A 22,256-nucleotide genomic window follows, 5' to 3' on the forward strand; every position below is an offset into this window, starting at 1 on the left:
TTCGAAGGATCTTATAATGTCGACAGAATGTGAATGGTGAACACATTACGCTGAAACGATTAATTGATAATGTACCTTTAGCTTTTTCAGAATTTATACTCGATTTATACTCTGCGCATGATTCCGTCATACAGCAATGTATAAATCAGGCTTTACTAAGATCATCATTATATAATACAACAACAGCAGTATGTCTCTTCAGTACACTGAATGCATTTCTCAATTTATCTGGTCATTTTACATATATATACAAAACGTGACTGGGATCAGGAAAATACAGTAACCAGATGAGTGGACCACATGCAAAAAGTGTAGACAGTTACTCAAGTGCTAAATGTACACTCTTTATATTAACTGTGCCCCCCCCCCCCCACACACCCAACCACCCACCCACCCATTCCGCTATACCCACCCCACTTAATCTTGTCCTGCACACGTTTATGACTGACATAGCTTACTGTGTGCTATACTCCAAAAATCTCCATATCAAATCATCAAACATTTGATGAGTTTGTATATCACCTCAGAATTCTGAATATTAGTAAAGCAAAAAGTGACCTCATTTTAAGGTCTGGACCAAAACTGTCCACTGAAAGGGTGTGCTCTTCTACAAACTTACAGAGGTTACGAATGTAACTATGTTTCTGTGAATTCCTAGATGACTGCCAGTATAGGCAGTTTGTTTACTGACTACTGGTAGTCAGGAGGGAATGAAACAGAACGTACATTGTGGTGATCAGTGTAAAAGAGGCTCCAGTGGGTTCTCAGGGCTCTACAGGAGGGCCTTGTGCAAGGGCCAAAACGAGAATGGCGTCTACAGCCCGTCAGAGGAGTTCAGGCTGGACGTGTCCTCGGTGTGCCTGCGGCTGGTGCGTTTAGCTGGCAGGTTGGCGTTGAACTGCTGCCAGTAGGCCTGGCAGTACTGGCTTATGAGACGTATCTCTGGCTGGGAGGAGAGCTGTGGCGGTAGTGGGGGCGGTAGCGGGGGCGTTTGGTGGTGCGGCTTCTCCTGGCCAGCGGGCTTGTCCGGGAAGGTGAGAGCGTGCACAATTTCCCTGTCGAGGACGCGGAGGGCCACCCGGGCCATAGTGTGCTTGAAGTTATTCTCTGTGGCCAGGCAGTGGTACAGCCCGCTGTCTGCTTGACTCAAAGACTTAAGTAGGATCCCATGGGCCGTCTTCAGAACCTCCTGTTCCCGGTTCAGCTAGAGGAAAGAGCAATGACCAGATTTCATACGACTGTTGGGATAGCGATGGACCTACAACTTAAAGATGTGGTGCCATAGTATTGCACTTTTTCGGTGTTGTATGCATCTACTGTATGGAGTTAACATTACTCTAATAGATGCAACCATAATGTGCAAATTTGCCTTAACCGTGTATTTTGGCTTGTACCCCACTCACCAGTTTCCTCTTGCCATCATTCTGGAAAAACCACTTGACAGATGCTTGTGGCGATCGTGGTTGGCACTCAAGGAACGCACTGCTCCCCTCCACACCAAACTGCACCGTCTCGCTGGACCGTTTCTCTACAAATCAGGAGGAGAGCAGAGATTTGCCTTGTGGCCTTTTGTTTCTGTAATGCCAGCATATATCATAGTGTGACCATGAAGTCGCTCACCAAAAAACTGCTTTTTAAATCAGATATTTTTGGCAAGTGAAACGGTCAATGGACGAAGTATAAATTAGGCTTATGTCCTAAGGCAGGTACAACCCTGCCTCTCATTTTATCAAGTAATTAAGCCAAGATCAATGATTAGTCAATTAATCAAGAATGGATAGACATATAATAAGAGATGTTGGTGCAGGCAGGGTTTGCACCAGGTGTGTTCATTTTGAGCGGTGCTCTTGAAAGGAGCTAAGCCCCAAAATCTGTCTTTATCTGGGCTCTGAAGCCCTGAATCTTGGCACAAAGCGTTCAAAGTTTGTTGTACGCTCTGGGTCACATTAGCCAAGCTTTGCGGGACGCTTAATGAAATAAATTAGTAAATAGCACCGCTCACTTGACACTAGGTGTGATTCTTTTATATTAATCTGTACACTAAGGGTATAGTCACACATGCAAAAATTAAACATAATAGCCTACTAAGGGGTGGAACTTCCAATGGCCAAGCAAATTCGCATCACGTGCGTATAATTCAACAGATTTTGCCTCTACATGCGTTGGCCACTCTCCTGCATTTGTGCATGTGCGCCTGTACCCTAGTTCATATTAAGTGCTCCCTCCTTCTTGTGTTCTTCTGATTCTCCTCTTTTTTCTCTCTCTCCTGTGTTATTCAGATCAAGTGATTATAGTGGGGGACCCTGCCCCATACTGTAGTTAAGAGATGCTGGAGGAGAAAGAGGTCTCTCTCTCTCAGAAAAAGCAGCCTGCCTACCGTTGTGGTTTTCTTGTTTCTCTTGCTCCTCGTTTTATTTATTTATTTTGACGAAGGAGGTCTGTTTTTGTGGTTTTGTTTGTTAGTCTAGTATATATACTGTTTCGATAGACAGGGAAGAGTTAAATAATCACCACAGTGTGGGGTGTACGTACGTATCCCTCTCTTCCCTTGTTTCTGATCAGGTGATTAGTGGGTGGTCCTGATTGAGCAGAAGGTCTCTCTCAGACCTCAGATGAAAAATCCTTCCTATGCTGTAGTATTTTGGTTTCTGTTGAACCTTATTTTGTTTGTTTCGTTTGAGGATGGGGGTCTGTTTTTGTGGCTTGTTAGTTTAGTTTGTATACTGTTTTGATAGTTTAGGGGAGGAAGCTCTAGGTCCAATGGCACATTGTGTGGTTGGCTCAAACCACCTTAAGCTTTTTTGTTATGTTTGGCCAGACCTTCAGACTCCCAGAGTTTGGCAAACTCCTGATGGCACTTTGTTGTTAATACTTCGTTTCACTTAAAACATTGAGTATGGTGTTTTTAGGCTGAGGCAAATGTTTTTATGTAACATGTGACGGTACCTTTAGCATTGAAGCCTCGACACTGCCGCAGTGGGTCTCCATGTTTGATGTCCTGTCTTCTACTCCGCCTGTGACAAAAATCATGTAGACAGTCAGAGTGTATTCTATCATCAGAATTATGTCCATTCTACAGTGGCAGCCAATTCCTGTGTCTCCCATCACATATGAGTGTTGTGTTTTAATTGTTATTAATTATAATTAATGATCACAATGTATCTACAAAGGGCTGGGGTGTGGGGTCTCACCTCTTGGTGGAGGGGGTAAATGGAGCACAGGTCTCTCCATCCCAGGCACAGTAAGGATCTCGGGCCAGACAGCAGTCTGAGCAGGCTTTGCCATAGACAGCACATCTATGCAGGGAGACCTGGGTGAGCCCTCTGTCTGACGATACGTACAGTTGTTGCTGCAGGTTTACAACAGAGGAAACAGGAAGATTAGCCTATATTCTTTGTTGTATGAGTCGACAAATTGCCATGCTTGTAAATCAGCTATTTTTTATTTATCTGAAATTGTATGAATTTATTTTCATCTATAATGTTATGAACAAAATTGGCATGCCATGGGTGAAAGTGGTTATATTTGTGGGTGAGGTTGTTTTCCCCACAGATGTCGAACACATTTGAACCCAAGAAGTTATGTCAGTGTCCATCAGGTAGATGTGTGCTCATGAAACATCAGTTTAAAGCAGCGATTCTCAACATGTGGGCAGAGACCCACTGAGGATATTGCATTAATAGAACCGTGGTGGTCCCTGAACCTGGCGTTGAGAACCTGTGGTTTAAAGCTGCTCACCCTTTTGGATGATATCTTCATAGTCTTTATTGGAGCTGGAATCTGTGAGAGCAGAAACAACAATGAGGACAACAAAGACACTCAGTCTCATCTCATGTTAGAGTAGACAATAGTGTTGCTGAAACATTTGATTGGGATTACCCTGAAAACCTCCACCTCTTCCAACGTGAGCTGCTCTGTGCTGGCCGTGTCTTTAGGAAGAACTATGACTTTCTGAACCGTTCCACGGTCTGCAATAAAGGGGATGGTTTGAGTTAAAATAACATCATTGTAACATTCATGCTCCAGGCCCTTTTCTCTGCCGAAAATGATGCAGAAACCAGAGCTCTGGTTTCTATAAGCAGTTTTAAACTTGGAATGACACTTATCCATCAGGCTAATGGCACCTGACCACCATGCTTAGTTGCCAATAGTAATTTTAATGTGACTTCCTAAACCACTTAAGCCCTATTTTAGTCAAGAACACTCACGTCAAAGTAGATTTAACCATTTATTACATAAATGGAATAGAGTTAATCTTGGCGTTAAGGGCTCCGCGTTCGGAGATGTTACCCTGAATTTTGTGCATGCTTGCTAAGCTAAATCAGGGAACGCTAAGCAAAACCCCCAAAGGGATACAATATCAGAACAATAGCAATACATTGACACATAACTTAAATCAACAGACGTAATCACAAGTATTTGAGCTTTGCCAGACTGATCAAATGTGGTGGCTGGGGTGGAGGAGGCAGCTAGCAGCGCATATCCGAGGCATCGGATAACCAAGCATACATTAAGTAGAGAAAGCGAGCCGTATTTAAAGGAGCCTTCCCTACCGAAGAGAGCTTTGATTGATTGAGAGTATGACCAGCAGATATGTGAATGAGGAATAGGAAAAGAGCTGACTGACAGCTGACTACAGCTGGGCAGGGCTAGACTCTTGTGTCCTGCCTATACTAACACTGAAACCTTAATTTTTTACTTTGATGATGTTGCACGGCTAAAATAGTTGATGTTGTAATATATTGGAGGATTAACATGCACCCAGTACAGTATATATTGGACTTGAACTATAGAGCCGTTTGACCAGTATATGTATGTACTGATTCAACAGGCCTGTGGTGGCCATTTTCATCTATAATTACCAATGCCAAAAATGCCAGGTTTAAAGTGGTTAAATGATTATATTGATTAACTGATTGATTGATTGATTGACAGTTCTGGTATGACGGCTAAAACTGACCTGTGCCCAGGAATAGCACCTCATATCTCCCATCGGTGGCGTCCACCAGGTCCACCACGATTGAAGTGAAGCGGTAGTCGACACCAGTGCGCAGCACCAGAGGACGCTTGTGCATGGGGTAAACAGGGTGGTACATCAGAGGGTGTGCCCTCACAAAGTTTACCGCCTCGTCGGAGAACTCCTTGGTGGAGCGGAGGCCCGGAGTGAACGTTCCTCCCGGACACTGTGCAAACATAACGCAACAACAAAACATTGTAACAACATACTGTAGAGTGTGACCTGTTGACTGTTAGCCTGTATATACTCTGTAGTATACAGTATAATTTATGTTGTTGCTTGCCAAAAATAACTGATAGAAGCTACAAATGCATCACAGTGACACGTTGTTAGCTTGCAGATCTAAACTATTTTCGGAAAGCTATTACCATATCAAATCTTTGGCGTAAATCTCATTAAAAAATAAATATTCATTTTTTGTTACTTTTTTATTTAAAATACAAACGTTTCAAGTCCATAAACAAAGACTAGACGTTGTTCTAACCGTCCCGGGGCGAGGGTAAGGGATTTTCCCTGTGTATGGCGTCCACTGGTAGTTGTGGCCGTGCTTGTGGGAGAAGGGGCCGTTGAAGACGTTTCGGATGTCAGACATGGAGTACACACAAACAGCAGAGCCTTTGAACACGGAGCTGTCAACACGACAGAAGACAAGGTCAAAGTTAAGGTTCAAGTTAAACACACAGTGATGACTGGTGGTGACAGTTATTTTGAAAGTAAAGTGTCTTTTTACCCAGCAGTTGTAAATACTGCATACACAACAGGATTGCGTTCATCTTGTGTTGGCTGAATGAAAACGTCCTCTGAAATTAGTTTGAAAAAAGGGCCAGTTTAGAGCTACAATGACATAAATCTGTGCATATGCATTTTGTAGCATTTCTTGCGCATATCACAAGGTACTTACTCAGCTCATCAAAATGTGTCTCCACGCCATCGCTCCCAATCACCGAACACACCAAGCGTGCTTTCAAGAAAGTTGTCCACTTGTTGACCAATGACCTCTGTCCACCATCGTCATTCTGGGGGAGGGGAGATCAATTCAGAGGTTCATCCAACATCAACTGCATTGTCTTCTACTATCACCCATCAGTGCTGATGTCATCCACACAAATTCAAAATGTACTGTTTAACCACTTAAAGGGATAGTTCCCCCCTGAAATGACTTTCCTCCCTATTAATTACTTACCCCACGAAGCCTTGAATTCATGGCGATCTTTTGGTTTTTTTGGCACATTCCTGATTCAATATTCCAATATTTGATGAATTGAAGTAAATAGGAGGCCAAGCTAAACATGAGCAATACAAAATGTATGATTTTTTTATATATATATAATATATAGTTTTGCCATGGTCTCCTATTAACTTAAATCAATCAAATATTGGAATATTGGATGAGGAATGTGACAAAAATAAAAATATCTCCATGAATTGAAGGGTTCAGATGATAGAACAAGTCATGTGTAGAGTAAACTATCACTTTAAGCCCTACCCCACTGTATATATACTTCATCAAAGATACTTCAGAAACAGCTTAAATAGAAGATCTACAAGTTCACAATTACATCGCATCATTTCTTTTAATGTTTTTAAAATGTAGAAAAGTTTGCCCAAAATAGGCACCAGGAACCAGGGTTCATTTGTAAACATCTGTTCTGCAAGTTTGGTTTAATCACAGTGGTTTACTATAATTATATCCTCATACTCTGTGCCCCTCATCCACACACTCTCTGCTGTATGTGTTATACAGTATTCTTTCATGTGCATTATGTTTGTAAAATGAACCATATGTAATTTGTTCCTGATCCCTCATGGCCTGAATTATAGATTATTTGGAGCCACAACTAAAATCAGTGTCAGGACAGGATTCTTGTCTCACCAGGCAGACACGGCCCACCCTGGACAGCACATTTGGGGTGCTGCCCCCCGCCGCGTCTAAACTTTTTTCTCTGAAGAAGAAATACAGTTTGTCGTCATTCCTCTCGGAGCTGTCTGGAATCTGGTGGATCTTCACAAACACAGGATCTGGAGATGAGATACACAGGTGTGTAAGACAAGGTTAGCTAGATCAGTTTATTTGTATAGCACATTTCAATAACGCAATTCAAAGTGCTTTACACAAAAGTTTTAGAATTGAGACATTAGAGGTTTTACCACTCTAACCCTGGCATTTAAATTGCTGGAGGAGAATAAAGTGATGAAAACCTGGCGTTGTCGTTAATAAAGTTCTACTGAGGGCTGAGAAACAGTGCAGGACTTCCCTTTCTTCTCCCCATTATCATGTCAGTATCATGACAGTATCATGCATGATACTGACATGATACTAACCATGATATTGACCATGGTCAGTATCATGTCAGTCCAAACTAAGCAAAGCACACACATCTAAAATATTAGGTGCTGGACAACAATACGTATACTCCCAGTAGAATAACTAAAATAGCAGATCTACAAGGTAACAATGCATCAGGTGTGTGTGTGTGGGTGTCAGATTTGAGCCCGGAATTTCTCTTTAAATGGAGCTCATCAGTGTGCAAGTGATGTGGGTGTTGTTCACATCTTAGCTTTCTTGTGTGTGTGTGTGTGTGTGTGTGTGTGTGTGTGTGTGTGTGTGTGTGCGTGTGCGTGTGGCGTGCGTGCGTGCGTGCGTGCGTGCGTGCGTGCGTGCGTGTGTGTGTATGACCGACCATTGAGCCACCTGGAGTCGTACTGTTCGGTGCGGACGGCTGGCCTGTCCCCCAGCGTCCTGAACAGGGCAGGATCTGTTCCCATGAAGTCAACATGGACGCCTGCATAAAGGTTGCCATCTGGGAGGAATCCATACAGACAACATCGTATTCAACGGACATAAAGGGATGACAGACGGGTGATTTATTGGTGATGTACAGTGTGAGTGCGTGTGTGTGTGTGTGTGTGTGTGTGTGTGTGTGTGTGTGTGTGTGTGTGTGTGTGTGTGTGTGTGTGTGTGTGTGTGTGTGTGTGTGTGTGTGTGCGCGTGTGCGTGTGTGTGGTTACTCACTGATCAGAGCAGCAGCATTCACTTGCCGTGGGTCATAGGAGCACTTGCCTTTCCCTGAATCCGCAAAGCCGGGTACGAGCCTGAACAGATACTCCTGTACACAGTACAGTCCTTAGTGTTACTTTAAGACATTTAAGTGTGTTTCCCTGTTTTCATCGCCAGTCAGTCAACTCACTCACAGTTGATTATATAGATACGGTTATAAAAGAATGTCTGTGTGTGTGTGCGCAGTACACACCTCAGCTCTCCATCCTCTGTTGATGAACGTGCAGATGGGCTTGTAGGCTCCAGTACCACAGGTGTACAGGTGAGTTCTGTTCCATGGTTCAATGAGGCGGACAAAGTTGGCACATTCTCCCTGGTTAAACAGTCAATCAAATTCAGGTTAACCATGTGAACCCTAGCATCCCTATTATGGAGAAACATACGCAGAAGCTAGCAGACCTATAGTACATGATCAAGCTCGTTTTCAAGAAGTTCTCTGCAAAGAGAGGTGTAGAGTGGAGGGGCAAAGAGCAGACCAAGTACAGAGCCTTCAACTATTAAGTATAGAGGGTTTAAGTGGTTAAGATCCAAATCAAGATAACATTAAATCAGATGTGCATTGTCCAGTGTTTGAAACTGTTTCCAAGGAAATGTACTACTGGCTACTACTGTACTACTACTATTTGAGCAGTGGTTCTCAACATATTTCATGTCAAGGACCCCCAAGTTAATATGTACCTGTATTAGGCTGTGAACCGCTATCTGAAAGGACTTTGTGCCAGGGACGTTTAGGAAATAGCTTGTAAAACGGCTATTTTCAAATAGCTGATGTATGGTTAATTAGTAATTACCGATTTTGATTCTATATTAAATATAATTCTGCTCCCCGGACCCCACTGGTAAAGAGAATGTACACACAGTACTATATCTAATGTAATTCATGTTTGATCATTTCTGTGATGATGGACAAGTTGGACTGACCTGTCCACCCTTCCCTGTCATTCTGCACTCTGCTTTCCTCTGGGCAGTAGCGGGCCAATGGATCTGAAACACACAAGAACACAAACATGCCAGTTAAAGGTGTGGCATGTGGTATATTTCCTTTGTTCAAATAAGTGTTAAATAGTGCTATTAGTCCCATAGTGATCATTGCTGTGAACTAGAGTGTTTGTTCAGTAGCAGGGGTGAGAGTCTCCCAGTCTCGCCAGCTCTTTAGTACAGCAAACTCAAAATACATTTTCAGGTCGGGATACCAATTTAATCAAATCAGGAGAGAGAACTCATGCTGTACAGGATAAACAAGTGAAACTGGAAGAGATGAAACAAAAAGAGACAATTCAGAACTGGAACAGTAAATATATTAAAAAGAAAAAAAAAAAAAAATAGAAGCAGTGCTCTTCCGAGCACAGGTCTCCACCAGGCTGTGCGTCCTGGTGGTGCTATACTGTGTAATAGGCCAATGTAAAAAGGGTGGCATATGTTCTTCACCTTAGATCTTTCATGGCAATCGGACGCTGCATGCATGATTTGAAGCATTGTGTTCCAAAAATGTGTTTTGCTAAAGTCTACCTGCTGGTGGCGCTATAACAGGCCAATGTGAAAAAGGTAGAATTTGTTCCTTGACCTAGTGGGAATATGTGTGGCAAATTTCACGGTAATCGCAAGCTGCTTTGATGATTTGAGGCATTTTGTTCAAAAACGGAGCAATCCTGCAAACTTTGGAAGCTAATATTAGCCAATCAGGATGGAATATGAAATATCAAACGGATCGGACTTGATCACATGACTATAGAGATACTGTGTACCGATTTGCGTGATTTTTGGATAAAATCTCAAGGAGTAATATCCAAAAATGTGTTTTACATAAGTCGGCCCAAAGGTGGCACTATAAAAGGCTGATGTGAAGTTTGACACTGATCGGTGAAGTTATAGGTAAAACCACAAATCGGCCTGTTATAGCGCCACCATGGGGCTGATTTAAAAACATTTAAGTGGCATTTCTTCCTCGGCCTAGTTGGAACGTGTGTGCGCGATTTCATGATAATTGCACTTTGCGTTTGTGATTTGAGGCATTTTGTTCAAAACGGCTCAATCCTACAAACTTTGAAAGCCAATATTAGCCAATCAGGATGGAATATGCAAAATCGGACAGATCCGATGGAATATGCAAAATCGGACAGATCCGTGTCGATCACATGACTGTCGAGATACGGCCTACCGATTTGTAGGATTTTTGGACAAAAATTTTTTGCACACAAACTGCGAGGACACACGCACGGACGGACGCACGGACGCACGGACGGACGGACGGAGGGGAAAACATACTCTCCCCCATGCCTTCGGCTGGTGGAGACAAAAAACGATTTACCCATCTCTCCTGATTGAATGAACATGTATTTTCCATTTAAAGAGATGGTGACACAGGGAGACCAGTGTTACTGAACAAACACTATAGCATATAGCAGAATATAGAGCTTTACAGTTTTAATTATTTTTTTGTTTTAACCAAAGAACCAAACAGCACCTAGTAATTTTTGCACTCAATGCGACATCTCTTTGTTATAGCATTGTAATTGTTGGGTTTCCTGTATGCTTCCAATGTGCAATTACATTGTTATGTCAGCACCAAACAAATATCATTGTTTGGTGTGCTATTAAAATGAGTGGCTACTGGGTTTGCAAAGCACTTCAGAGAGAGAGGGCAGCCAATCAATCCCCACTCTAAAAGAGCGTGGTAAGTGTTGTAATTCATACTGTAGCAGTCCTGGTCATTGTTTATCAGCAGTTTGAGAATGATGCTAGGTGTGGTAACTTAACTGCTAAGGTGGGTCAACAGCGTTATTACTGTAGGTTGTTCTTACTACTGTAGATGTGTCTTAAGAAATCTGGTATATTGCTAAAGTATTAGATGTATTCAATATTAGATGTTCCAATCAAATGTGAATGTGTGTGAATGTGAATGTCTTTGTCTTTTTGTAAATCAAATTAAAACCAATAAAAATATATAAAAAAAAGATGCTCCAATCAAAAAGAAAGGTCCCTCTCCAGAGAGTGTAGGAGTAGAAGATGATTGTACAGGTACTTACTATGAGTGGTTCTTTGTTGATGTTTTGCATGTCCAGAGCCACCAGGTACTCGCGGCTGCCCAGGTAGAGTCTCCCCTGGTCCTGGTCCATGTGGAGGATGCGGTAGTCACTGGTGTTAAAGGAGAAGGAGAAGGGACGCGCTGTCCGCGTCTCTATCAGCTCTGCAGGACACACACATTGATGAAAAGACGTGTATTTAACTGTGTTAAACAAAGATTTACAAAATGACACATCTGTAGAGTAAAACCCTGAGCGTAAAAGCTTTGACTACAGTAACCCCAAAAAAGACAAAGATGTAACATGTCAAAATCGTACAAATAGCACAAATAGCAAGCTCACAACAGGTCAGCTATCTTTATCCATTGTATGATGAAACTTACACACTCAGTTACATATTGATATATTAATGCTGAATGTTTTACTACGTGCTTTTAGATTATTATATCTTTATTATATATTTTTTTTATTTTACTTTTTGCAGGGGTAATTTCACACCAGTGGAGAATTACCTTCATTCAAAAGGCACTGTAAAAAATTCCCCCAGAAAAACATATCTTTTCTTGGTTGTAGTATAACTTGGCCAACAGCAGAAGGCGCTACAGGCCATTTAAACCACAGAGTCAACTGGGGAATAATAGCCACAGCCCTTTTGTTTATTGTCACACAGAATATACATTTACAATGTCACCATATAGAGTTATGTATAACTGACAGAAGGTTACAATTTGTAGTTAACCAAACATTAACCATAAGAATTTCAAAATTTTATTCAACCAAAAACAAATTACACCCGCTAATATCTCAACCGTGAACTTTTAAGCTATGTGTGTGTGTGTGTGTGTGTGTGTGTGTGTGTGTGTGTGTGTGTGTGTGTGTGTGTGTGTGTGTGTGTGTGTGTGTGTGTGTGTTTTTTGTTGTTGTTTTTAACTTATATTATTTGTATGAGGTCATAAAACCTGTTGATTTAGGTTGCGGTCACACCAAAAACGCAACAAACCGCTTCGTTCCCATTGAAAAGCATTGACAGAATCCGCTGCATAGGCAGAATTAAAGTCTGGTGTGTGTGACAGCATCCTTATGGAGATTATTGTGTTGAAGAAAACGTGTTAAAATCATAACTTTAAGCCTTTGCTTGCCGCAGAATTCATTTTTGTGATTTAACTAATCTAAACCCAATGAAAAAACTGGAAATCTGCAGGGAGAACCCATGGCAGAGGTGATGTTTGAGCTATGTTTATCCCATGGCAGAGGTCACTTCCAGGTTGTCCAACAGAACAACGTCATTCCTGCAGCACTCCAAAAGCCTGTCACTTCATCTTTATGTGATTACTTTGCTTTGTTTTTACATTTCTGAATTATGAAGCAACTGTGTTTCTGGAAGGGCAATACAAATAAAGGCCAATCAAATTGATTTTGTACACACACACACGCACACGCGCGCACACACACACACACACAACACACACACACACACACACACACACACACACACACACACACACACACACACACACACACACACACACACACACACACACACACACACACACACACACACACAATGTGTTTCAGGGCCATAATGGCGCTGTAGCTCAGCCAGTTAGCATGTGTAGCATGTTGGCAAAGACAATATCACAGGCTGGAGTGAGTCCAGCTCGTGACCGGTGTGGCACGTCATCTCATCTCCTGTCTCTCTTTCCCATCTCACGTCACGCTTTCCAGGTGGAATTCTGCTATTTCTGTCGGTCGTACAACAAAGCATAAATTATAACCTTAACCCCGGCTGGCATCCCTATTTTGGCCATGTCATTATAGGCGGAAAAGTCTTTCTTTTTTTTCTTAAAAGAAAACAACAACTAAATAGCAGATCTACTAGCTTGCAACATATCCCAATACATTATGGCAATGTGATGCGTTGCAAGCTTGTAAACATGCTATTTTCAGAAGGCGAACATTTTATATATCCGGTATATAAACTTGAAAATATTTGAACATTTAAAAAAGAAACAGGGGTTAAGTAGATAATAAAGCATGAACAAAAAGGAAAGCCTGTCTGATATGCTTATCCTAGTATGGGACATTTGTCATTTGTCTTGTGGTGGCATGTATGGGGGTGGGGGTCAGGCGTTGGGGTGCTTAGGGGAGCAAACCTCGTTGACTTTTGCTATAAATCTCAGAGTTAGGAGGACGTGGTGACAATGCTGCCCTCTGACAGACTGTGTTGCACAGAGAGCTAGCCTGGCACTGGCCGGCGGGAATGGGTTGGTGGGGCGTGGTGGGGGTTAGCAGCCTCACACACCAGATCTATAAATGACTGGCATTAGTCTCATGCCACTGTCACTTTGATGCCACGAGGCACGTACAGCTGTGTGCCCTTCAAAATACCAACCTGGACTGACGCGAATTTCAAACATATGAGTTGTACCTGCTGAACCAGAAGACTGGATGGGGTGTAGCCAGTGGTGGAAGAGGTATTGATATTTTTTACTGAAGTTAAAGTTGTACTATGTAACTTTTTTTATAAAACAAATCTTAAAATTCTCCTAACTATTAAATCACAAAAGTTTTAGAAGATCCGCGCCGTGAATTTCAGCCTGTAAAGCCTTCTCTGTATGTAAACTGAGATCCTTGCCGTGGACCGGATCTCGCGCCAAAATTGCGTCATCACACTACCGGCCAATCACAGCGAGGGTTATACAACTGCCGGCCAATCACAGCGCATCTTGAAGTGGGGTCGCTATGGCAGCCATATTTGTTGTCGCCCGTTTGTACCATCCCTTCTCTAGGTAATTTCGCCTACCAGGCAGGGTGAAGGAGTCCGTATCTCTGGAATTACTGAACGCACAGGAACAAGGGACCCCTTAAAAGATAGATCTCAGCGAGGTGGAGGCAGACGCGGGGGTCTGAAGGTACGAAAAACGTCCGAAAGACGCGGACGCGACCGCGGTTTGCTATAGGGCTAATGACCACTAGTTGGGCATCTTACACAGTATGGCTTTAAAGTATCACTTCCGCAGTGTAGTAGAAATACAAGTAAAAGTCTGGTATTCAAACGTACTTGAGTAAAAGTTACAAGGTATCGCATCAAAATATACTTAAAGGACTAAAAGTAAAAGTAGGCTACTCATTATGCAGAATGACCTATTTCACAAGTTTTCAAATATATAAAACGTGTAGAAAATAGCTGATCTATAAGCTCACAACGCATCACGATGTGATGCGTTGAACTTGTAGATCGTCTCTTTTCAAATAGCCTACGTTTAAATGCATGTTTTGTAACAATAATCAAAATAAAAAAACTCAAACTCAAAACTCAAATTGTCAAATTATGGTAATTGAGTAAAAAGTAAAATATTTGCCTCTGAGATGTAGAGGTGTATAAGTATTGAAAATTGGCAAATACTCCAGTAAAGTAAAAATACTTCAAATTTGTACCTAAGTACAGTACTTGTCTTAGTTATATTCCACCACTCGGTGTAGCTTTACTAGAAGGTAGAACAAAAATCACACCCGTGTGAAGTGGAGCTGTGTGTGTGTGTGTGTGTGTGTGTGTGTGTGTGTGTGTGGATCATGTGTACCGATTTTTGTGACATTTGAAGAAAATATGTAGGAAAAGGAGCAAAAAGTGTGTTTTGGAGAAAATTCAAGATGGCGGAAAATCTATCATGGCGCAAATGGGCGTGGCCTATATGGGGAGATGCGTCATGACCCAAGGAATCCAGGGAAAAAATATTTTTAATTTTCCGACCTACGGTTCAAGAGTTACAGGCCAAAACGTAAAGTGGGGTGTTATGGCGCCACCATGCGGCCAAATGACACAATTATTTTTTATTTAATCCTTGAAATCATTATGAACCTCCTCTCCAAGTCTTGAAACTCTAGCCCCTATGGTTTGCGAGAGACAAATAATTGAATGTGAGTTTTTGCGATTCCCATTATAAGTCAATGGGGAAAATTAATTCACTAATAAATTAATATCAATTAAACTATAGAACCTTTCTCTTAGAAAAGTAATAGCCCACGATTCCCGAGTAAGCCGGTCGATTTGACATATGGCGCGAGTGTGTGGTGGCAAAACTGTGGGACTAGTGGCGTGCCGAAGTTTAGGAAGTCAGGCTACATACACACACACAGACAGACAGACACACAGACAGACACACAGACAGACCCACACAGCCACGTATAGGGAGCTGCACACAGCTCCAAAAATAACATATTTATTTAGTAAATGTAAAAAGAGTATTGCTATCATAGAAACATGGAAATGGCTGTGGCCCCAAGGGGTCAGGTTTGTGACTCTGAGCCAAGGCTGATGTCACCCCACAACACAAGGCCTCCCTTGGAGATGTTCCAAAAAACCTGAGGCGGGCGTGGCCTAACAAGGTCAACTGCCAACTGAAAGGATAACATCTTCTTCTTGCACCATGACAATCCTTTTGTTTTCCCTGACAAAACCATTCCACTAATATGGCATAAATCGTCAATAATTGAGACTGCTGGGAAGTTTCAAATGACAGTATTTATTGTATTGTATTTATATGTATTTATTAATTAACTGATTAGAAACAAAAAATGAATACTCCTTGATTTTACAGATTTTTCCAACCAACCAGACAAGCCTCCCCCCTCTCTCACACACACACACACACACACACACACACACACACACACACACACGCGCGCGCGCGCGCGCACGCACGCACGCACGCACGCACGCACGCACGCACGCACGCACGCACGCACGCGCACGCGCACGCGCACGCGCACACACACACACACACACACACACACACACACACACACACACACAGTGAATATATTGACCTAGCAATGACAACGACAAACTCTTTTCTTTATAACTTTTTCCACATTATGAAAGAAACTATTTATAAGCAATGACAGCTTTAGTCAGAGGAACTTTTGACATTCCTTTGCCTTCAATCTGGTTTGTATTCAGTTGTGGCTAGTAAAAAACAGATCCATGTTTACATTTCACGTCTTTAAGGGTAGAAAACTCTGTTTAAGTTGACCCAAACATTGACAGTAGCTGGATGGAAGCTTGTTTGATATTGGGATTTTTTTTTCCCATTGGCACAGGTTTCCAGAACTCATGGATTCTCACAAAGTTTAATCATCTCCATCTGGGGGCCCTGCTGGCCTAGCGGTCCAGGTGCGTACCACATAGGCTCTGATGCCTGACAGCGTGTCGAGGGTTTGAATCCCAATCCCAGGGACCTTTGCTGCATGTCACTTCCCGTCTCTCTCCCTGTTTCCTGTCTACCTACTGTACTATCAATAAAGGCTGAAAAGCCCCCCCCCCCTTCTATACTAGAATTAAACAGTCTGTCAAACTAGCCTTAATTTACAGTTGTTTAGCATGTACTGCTCCACTTGTAGCGAGTTTCAGACTGACTTCTCAACATTAATTTGTGCTTGCAATGTTACCTGAAGAGCCGTTCTTCACATCATTGGTATGGATGGAGTGAGCTGAAATCCATTTGAATGCTACAAACCAAGTATTATTTCAAAGAATAAAACCTTATTTTTGGAGCTGTGTGAAGCACAGGCTCCCTATACGTGGCCCTGTGTGTCTGTCTGTGTGTCTGTATGTAGCCTGAACTTCCTAAACTTCGGCACGCTACTAGTCCCACAGTTTTGCCACCACACACTCGCGCCATATGTCAAATCGACCGGCTTACTCGGGAATCGTGGGCTAGTAACTTGCTAAGAGAAAGGTTCAATAGTTTAATTGATATTAATTTATTAGTGAATTAATTTTCCCCATTGACTTATAATGGGAATCGCAAAAACTCACATTCAATTATTTGTCTCTCGCAAACCATAGGGGCTAGAGTTTCAAGACTTGGAGAGGAGGTTCATAATGATTTCAAGGATTAAATAAAAAATAATTGTGTCATTTGGCCGCATGGTGGCGCCATAACACCCCACTTTACGTTTTGGCCTGTAACTCTTGAACCGTAGGTCGGAAAATTAAAAATATTTTTTCCCTGGATTCCTTGGGTCATGACGCATCTCCCCATATAGGCCACGCCCATTTGCGCCATGATAGATTTTCCGCCATCTTGAATTTTCTCCAAAACACACTTTTTGCTCCTTTTCCTACATATTTTCTTCAAATGTCACAAAAATCGGTACACATGATCCACACACACACACACACACACACACACACACACACACACACACACACACACACACACACACACACACACACACACACAGCTCCACTTCACACGGGTGTGATTTTTAACTATCTGTATGGTAGAGTATGTTAATACAATAACTGTCTGCATCTGCAGTGGTTGAAGGTCTCCCTACTCTGAGAAAGTTAGACCCTCAGGTCTGACAATGTCAGTTATTTCAATTATTTATTCAGTTATTTAAGTTATTTGAAGCAGCTTGCATTATGTTAACCTTAGATCAGGTCGCCCACCCCTGATCTAGGAAGCAGTTTTAGCAATGTTCAACAAGGAGGATTTGTTTGACTTTTCGTGGCTGTCATTGCTGTAATTATAACCACAGACATGGACCGTCTTCATGCAAGGCCTGTACTTTTGACTAAAGCCGTTCAAGAAAGTATGAAATCTAACTTTATTAAAATATAAAGACCTCCTGGTATTAAGCAAAGTATATCAAGCTATTCTACCCCCAGCTGCTTAGCTATATGTTCAATCTTGAAAATATCTATTGGGCTGCCATTTCAATTTTCAATTTTCGTTTCCAAGACATGGGTATGACTTAATGACAGCTTTGAGAGAGAGAACTATATTTAAGTTTGTGAGCTTACATTCTATGTAGTGGTTATGCACACATCTTTGTCTGCTAATATCTTAAATGAATAGCTTTGCTCATGCGTGAACATGTGTACCCATGTGTTTGACACAGCTATTCTTATGAATAGCTACGTGTCAAACATATGTGTGTGTCTGTGTGTGTGTGTGTGTCCTGTGCAATAGCTGCTGTGATCTGGGCCTCTAACTAGGTGGCGACGTGTGGCCGCCTGTGTGTCTTCGATGCAGCTGCGTGAGAGATCCACAAATAATCTGCAGAATCCCAGACGTCACTGTTCAGCCAAGCGCCTGGCATACCGTCGGCTCTGTGCGTGTGCGGGCGGGGGTTCTATTCTCAGGACCTCTCCCTCATCCCATTCCAAGTGGCTTTATCCTGAAAATCAACCACCTCTGGGCCAGGGGTAGGAGTCGGATGGGGTGATCACTCCATTGAAAGCAAGAGACACACCTGCTGGCCCCGAAAGCCATGGCAAAATATGCCATTCCTGGCTATTCCTGAGCTCTCTGGGAGTGGCGTATACAGCGGTACAGCCACAAGACAGCCTTGCTTTCAGCGAAGCCTTCAATTATTTCCCTGGTCAATTATTCACCCAGCTATCTAATATCTAGTTTACTTTACTTCACCTCAAAACGAACCCTGTAGGTGTGGTTATAAGATCTGAATTGTGAGTTGATGAGAATTTCCTTATCTCACGTGAGCATGAAAAGTGAAGCTTTAAAAGTAATCCACTTACTCACATTCTCATTGAGACTTCCCATGGCAGGGGCTGTGGTTGGTACATTTCATTATTGGTCTTAGACTTTGTGATAAGATGCCAGCGCCTGGAGGGCTTTTATAGCTCAGAATTTCCGACACTGTGTGATTTCGAGAAGTAATTGAGGGGGTTTCCAGATTCTGTATTGAATTCAGTGACAGAGATTACAACAGCCTCAGTTGAAAGCCTAGTCTCTTGGCAAAATTGAGACTCTGCAATGTCATTGGTAGATTCATTCATTATTGTTACATCCTGGTGAATAAATTAGCAGTTTTAATGAGTGGGAAAATCTGGTTAAATAAAGCAGGGATTCCCTATCAGAAGATGAGTGGCATAACCCTTGATTTCCACATTTTTCTCATTGAAGGTGCATTCTTTGTTGCTGTACTAGGACAGAAGGATTCAATCCTTGTTACACTGGAGTCACATACACAATATAATACAGAGTGTGTTGTTTTAACTTTTGTTCAAGATTCAAGATTCAATATTAATTTATTTAGTCCCGAGGGAAATTTGTCTTGGACATGCATTCTGCTACATAACATACAACAGGACAAGACAAACAGAAAGAAAGAAAATTTACAACGAATAGTGCAAAAAACACAGTGCTGACATACAGGTCAAGTGCATACATTACATTACATTACACTAGAGTCACCACACCCCACTAACGGCCTGAGTTTAACAGAGTTACGGATATGGGAATAAATGAGTATTTGTATCTATTGAGATGTCTTTTCTTGTTTTTAACTGGAACTCTGTAGCGTCTACCAGAGGGTAGCAGTTCGTATTCTGAATGAAGGACATGAGAGGGGTCGGCAATTATTTTCTTAGCTTTCTTAACAACATTTTCCTCAAAGATTGCTTGAAGGGTGGGGTGCTCCCTCACACTCATCACCTTCAATGCAATCCGAGCCAGTCGGTTTATCTGTGCTTTTGACCTCACAGTCAAATTGCCAAACCACACACAAATTGTATAACGGAAAATACTCTCAATCACAGCATGATAGAAAAGCAACATCACTCTCTGCTGGACACCAAACACCCTGAGCCTACGGAGAAAGTGAAGTCGCTGCTGGATGTTAAAAGGTTATATAACTATATTCTGGTATAATCATCATTGCTATAGCGAGTTTGTTCAGCAACAAGAGTCTCCCTTTCTCTCCAGCTCTTTAATATTTTTTCTTTTTTCAGGAAGGTTGCAACATTTTATCAAGAGCTGCAGAGACATGGAGACTCCTGATACTGAACAAACACTCTACAGCAATGAGTATGACAATATAGAGCTATTTAACAATTATTTTAACCAAAGAAATTCAGTTAACCTACGTTTAATGAACTCCAGATCTTACTTCAGATTGTAGGGACCAAACTAGGTCAACCAATTTTAGTTGCTGTAATTGTTGTATGGCCCTATTATAATGGGGCAAATGGCATGTGTTAACATGAGATGGGAAGCTGCTGTGAATAACTTTCCACAACAGTCAGACATAATTGTTAGCAATTGATCGAATGAAAATGCTTAAAAGATTTTCTTTGACGTATTTTTTTTTATATATAGGCTACACTATATACGTATGTATATATGTAATGCTGGATGTTCTCTGCGACTTTACAGTTCCTGTCAAAGGTAAATTGTTCACCATTCCAATAGTGATCAATGAACAGGGGTCGACCGGGTCATACAAAGAATGAGCTGTGGACAGGGTGACACTTTTCAATGTGCAAAGTGGCCGTGGGAGCAGAGTTGAAGTCCTATGTGTGCCTAGGTGAATGCTAAATACTGCATCTCTAACAAACTGCAAAAGGGATCTGTCGGTTCCCTGAGCCTGGACCTCCATATATGGCTCTGGGGATTAGAATCGGGGATGGAAGAAGTACTCACATGTTTTACTGTAAGTAAAAGTAGCAATTCAACTACGCAAAATACTGTAGTAAATAAAAGTCTGGAATTCAAAATGTACTTGCGCTAAAGTACAAAAGTATCCGCTATCAAAGTAGCCTACTAAAAGTAAAAGTTATCATTGTGCAGAATGTCCCATTTCACAAGTTCATAAATCTTTTTAAAATAACAGATAGATCGGCTATTTTCAAATGACCAAAATGTATGTAGGGCTGAAGTGGTTGATAGTGTTTTGTAATAATAATCAAAATATACAAATTAACTAGTAACTGAAGTTTTCATATAATATTAGTGGAGTAAAAGTATGATATTTACCTCTGAGACGTAGTGGAGTAGAAGTAAAAGTAAAAATGTACTTGATTACATGTACTTACTGTAGTTACTTTCCACCACTGATTGGAATACAGTCTGGGGTTGTGTAGTAACACTTTCCAGCTCCCTGTCCCAGTTCTACTAGTTTTGAACATTGGAAACACATTTAGTAATCTTATAGAAATCTATTTACTTAAATTTCAGAATTTTTAAATGTCGGGTAGATGAGCAAAATTGTCGCACAACGCAATACGTAGCAAAATGGGGAGAGCCTCTCATCTTGTTTTAAGACCAACTTTAAATATGGCAGTCACGCAGCCCAATGAAAGCTGTCCACGGGTTAGTTCCTGTTTGGTATTATAGGGCACTTTTATTCTACCTACGAGGGTGGATTCTGCCAATGGGAATGGAGCGGTTTGCTGCCATTTGTGGAACAAAAAAACACTCCATTCGGGCACTGTCACACTGCACTTTTATTCTACCTTTGAGGGCAGGTTCTGCTAGTGCATTTCAATGGGAATGGATGGAGCGTTTCGTTTTTTTGCAGAAATCCCCAAATGGCTGAAAATCACTTCATTGCCGTGCTAATTCTTGGCCATCTGGCCAGTGATGTGTATCGGACCAGTTGTCCATATGGAGATCCATGTACTGTATATAGTACATCCATTTTATGCCCATTGCCATACATGGAGATCCCTATCTGAACCAGCCACACAGATATGGGCCATGTCTTGGCCATCTGGCCAATGATATATATCGATGACATCAGGGATCTTCATATATGGGCATAAAAGGGAATCTGGGGAATACCCATATACTGTATGGACTTTTACATAGGTGATGTCACTTGTGATGTCACAGTGATGTGTCAAGGGAACCACAGTGTCAGGCGTGACCTTCAGAGATACGCGGATGCGTGGACAAGGTGTCCCGGACATCACAGTGACATCAGCACATGATGTCAGAGTGGCAAACCCATAGATATAGACCGTAAAAATGTGTACACGTCAACACGCGGACAAGCTGTGACGTTTCTCATAGTAAACTTGCGACCTATGGTCGCAATTATATAAAGAAGTAGTCTGGAATCAATACCATTTACGGGATTCTGATCCGGTCGGAGTGTAGATAACTTTACGACATCACGTGGCCGGAACCCACGACCAGAACCTCTGTGCACCTCCAAAATTATTCCCCTAGTTTAAAATGTGTTTAGTTTGGTATAATCGTTTTGTTTCTTTTGGTATAATAATCATTTTGTATGTCCATTGTCCATCTTTTATTCTCGTGGCGCGACAAGACTAAACTAATTGATTTGCATCATGTGGGGAACAAAAACAACAACGCCAACTGGAAAATACACCACCGGGCGG

The 22,256-nt window shown here is 41.8% G+C and overlaps 1 protein-coding gene across 1 annotated transcript in view; it reads right to left on the reverse strand.

Moving 5' to 3' along the window:
- Positions 1-814: 814 nt before the first annotated feature.
- Positions 815-22,256, reverse strand: part of sema3gb (sema domain, immunoglobulin domain (Ig), short basic domain, secreted, (semaphorin) 3Gb) — a gene marked incomplete at both ends in the record, with an annotated part of 39,996 nt that continues 18,554 nt past the window's right edge. Inside the window, 16 exons of the mRNA XM_080732793.1 lie at positions 815-1,204; positions 1,404-1,528; positions 2,947-3,014; positions 3,192-3,349; positions 3,739-3,780; positions 3,880-3,968; positions 4,961-5,183; positions 5,502-5,646; positions 5,748-5,817; positions 5,919-6,033; positions 6,891-7,036; positions 7,699-7,818; positions 8,031-8,124; positions 8,269-8,388; positions 8,997-9,059; positions 11,102-11,262. Coding sequence (XP_080588919.1) covers positions 815-1,204; positions 1,404-1,528; positions 2,947-3,014; positions 3,192-3,349; positions 3,739-3,780; positions 3,880-3,968; positions 4,961-5,183; positions 5,502-5,646; positions 5,748-5,817; positions 5,919-6,033; positions 6,891-7,036; positions 7,699-7,818; positions 8,031-8,124; positions 8,269-8,388; positions 8,997-9,059; positions 11,102-11,262 — 2,129 coding nt within the window. The remainder of the gene's footprint in view (positions 1,205-1,403; positions 1,529-2,946; positions 3,015-3,191; positions 3,350-3,738; positions 3,781-3,879; positions 3,969-4,960; positions 5,184-5,501; positions 5,647-5,747; positions 5,818-5,918; positions 6,034-6,890; positions 7,037-7,698; positions 7,819-8,030; positions 8,125-8,268; positions 8,389-8,996; positions 9,060-11,101; positions 11,263-22,256) is intronic.

The sequence above is a fragment of the Nannobrachium achirus genome (genome assembly GCF_963921795.1).
Source record: "Nannobrachium achirus genome assembly, chromosome: 9".
NCBI classification, from domain to species: Eukaryota; Metazoa; Chordata; class Actinopteri; order Myctophiformes; family Myctophidae; genus Nannobrachium; species Nannobrachium achirus.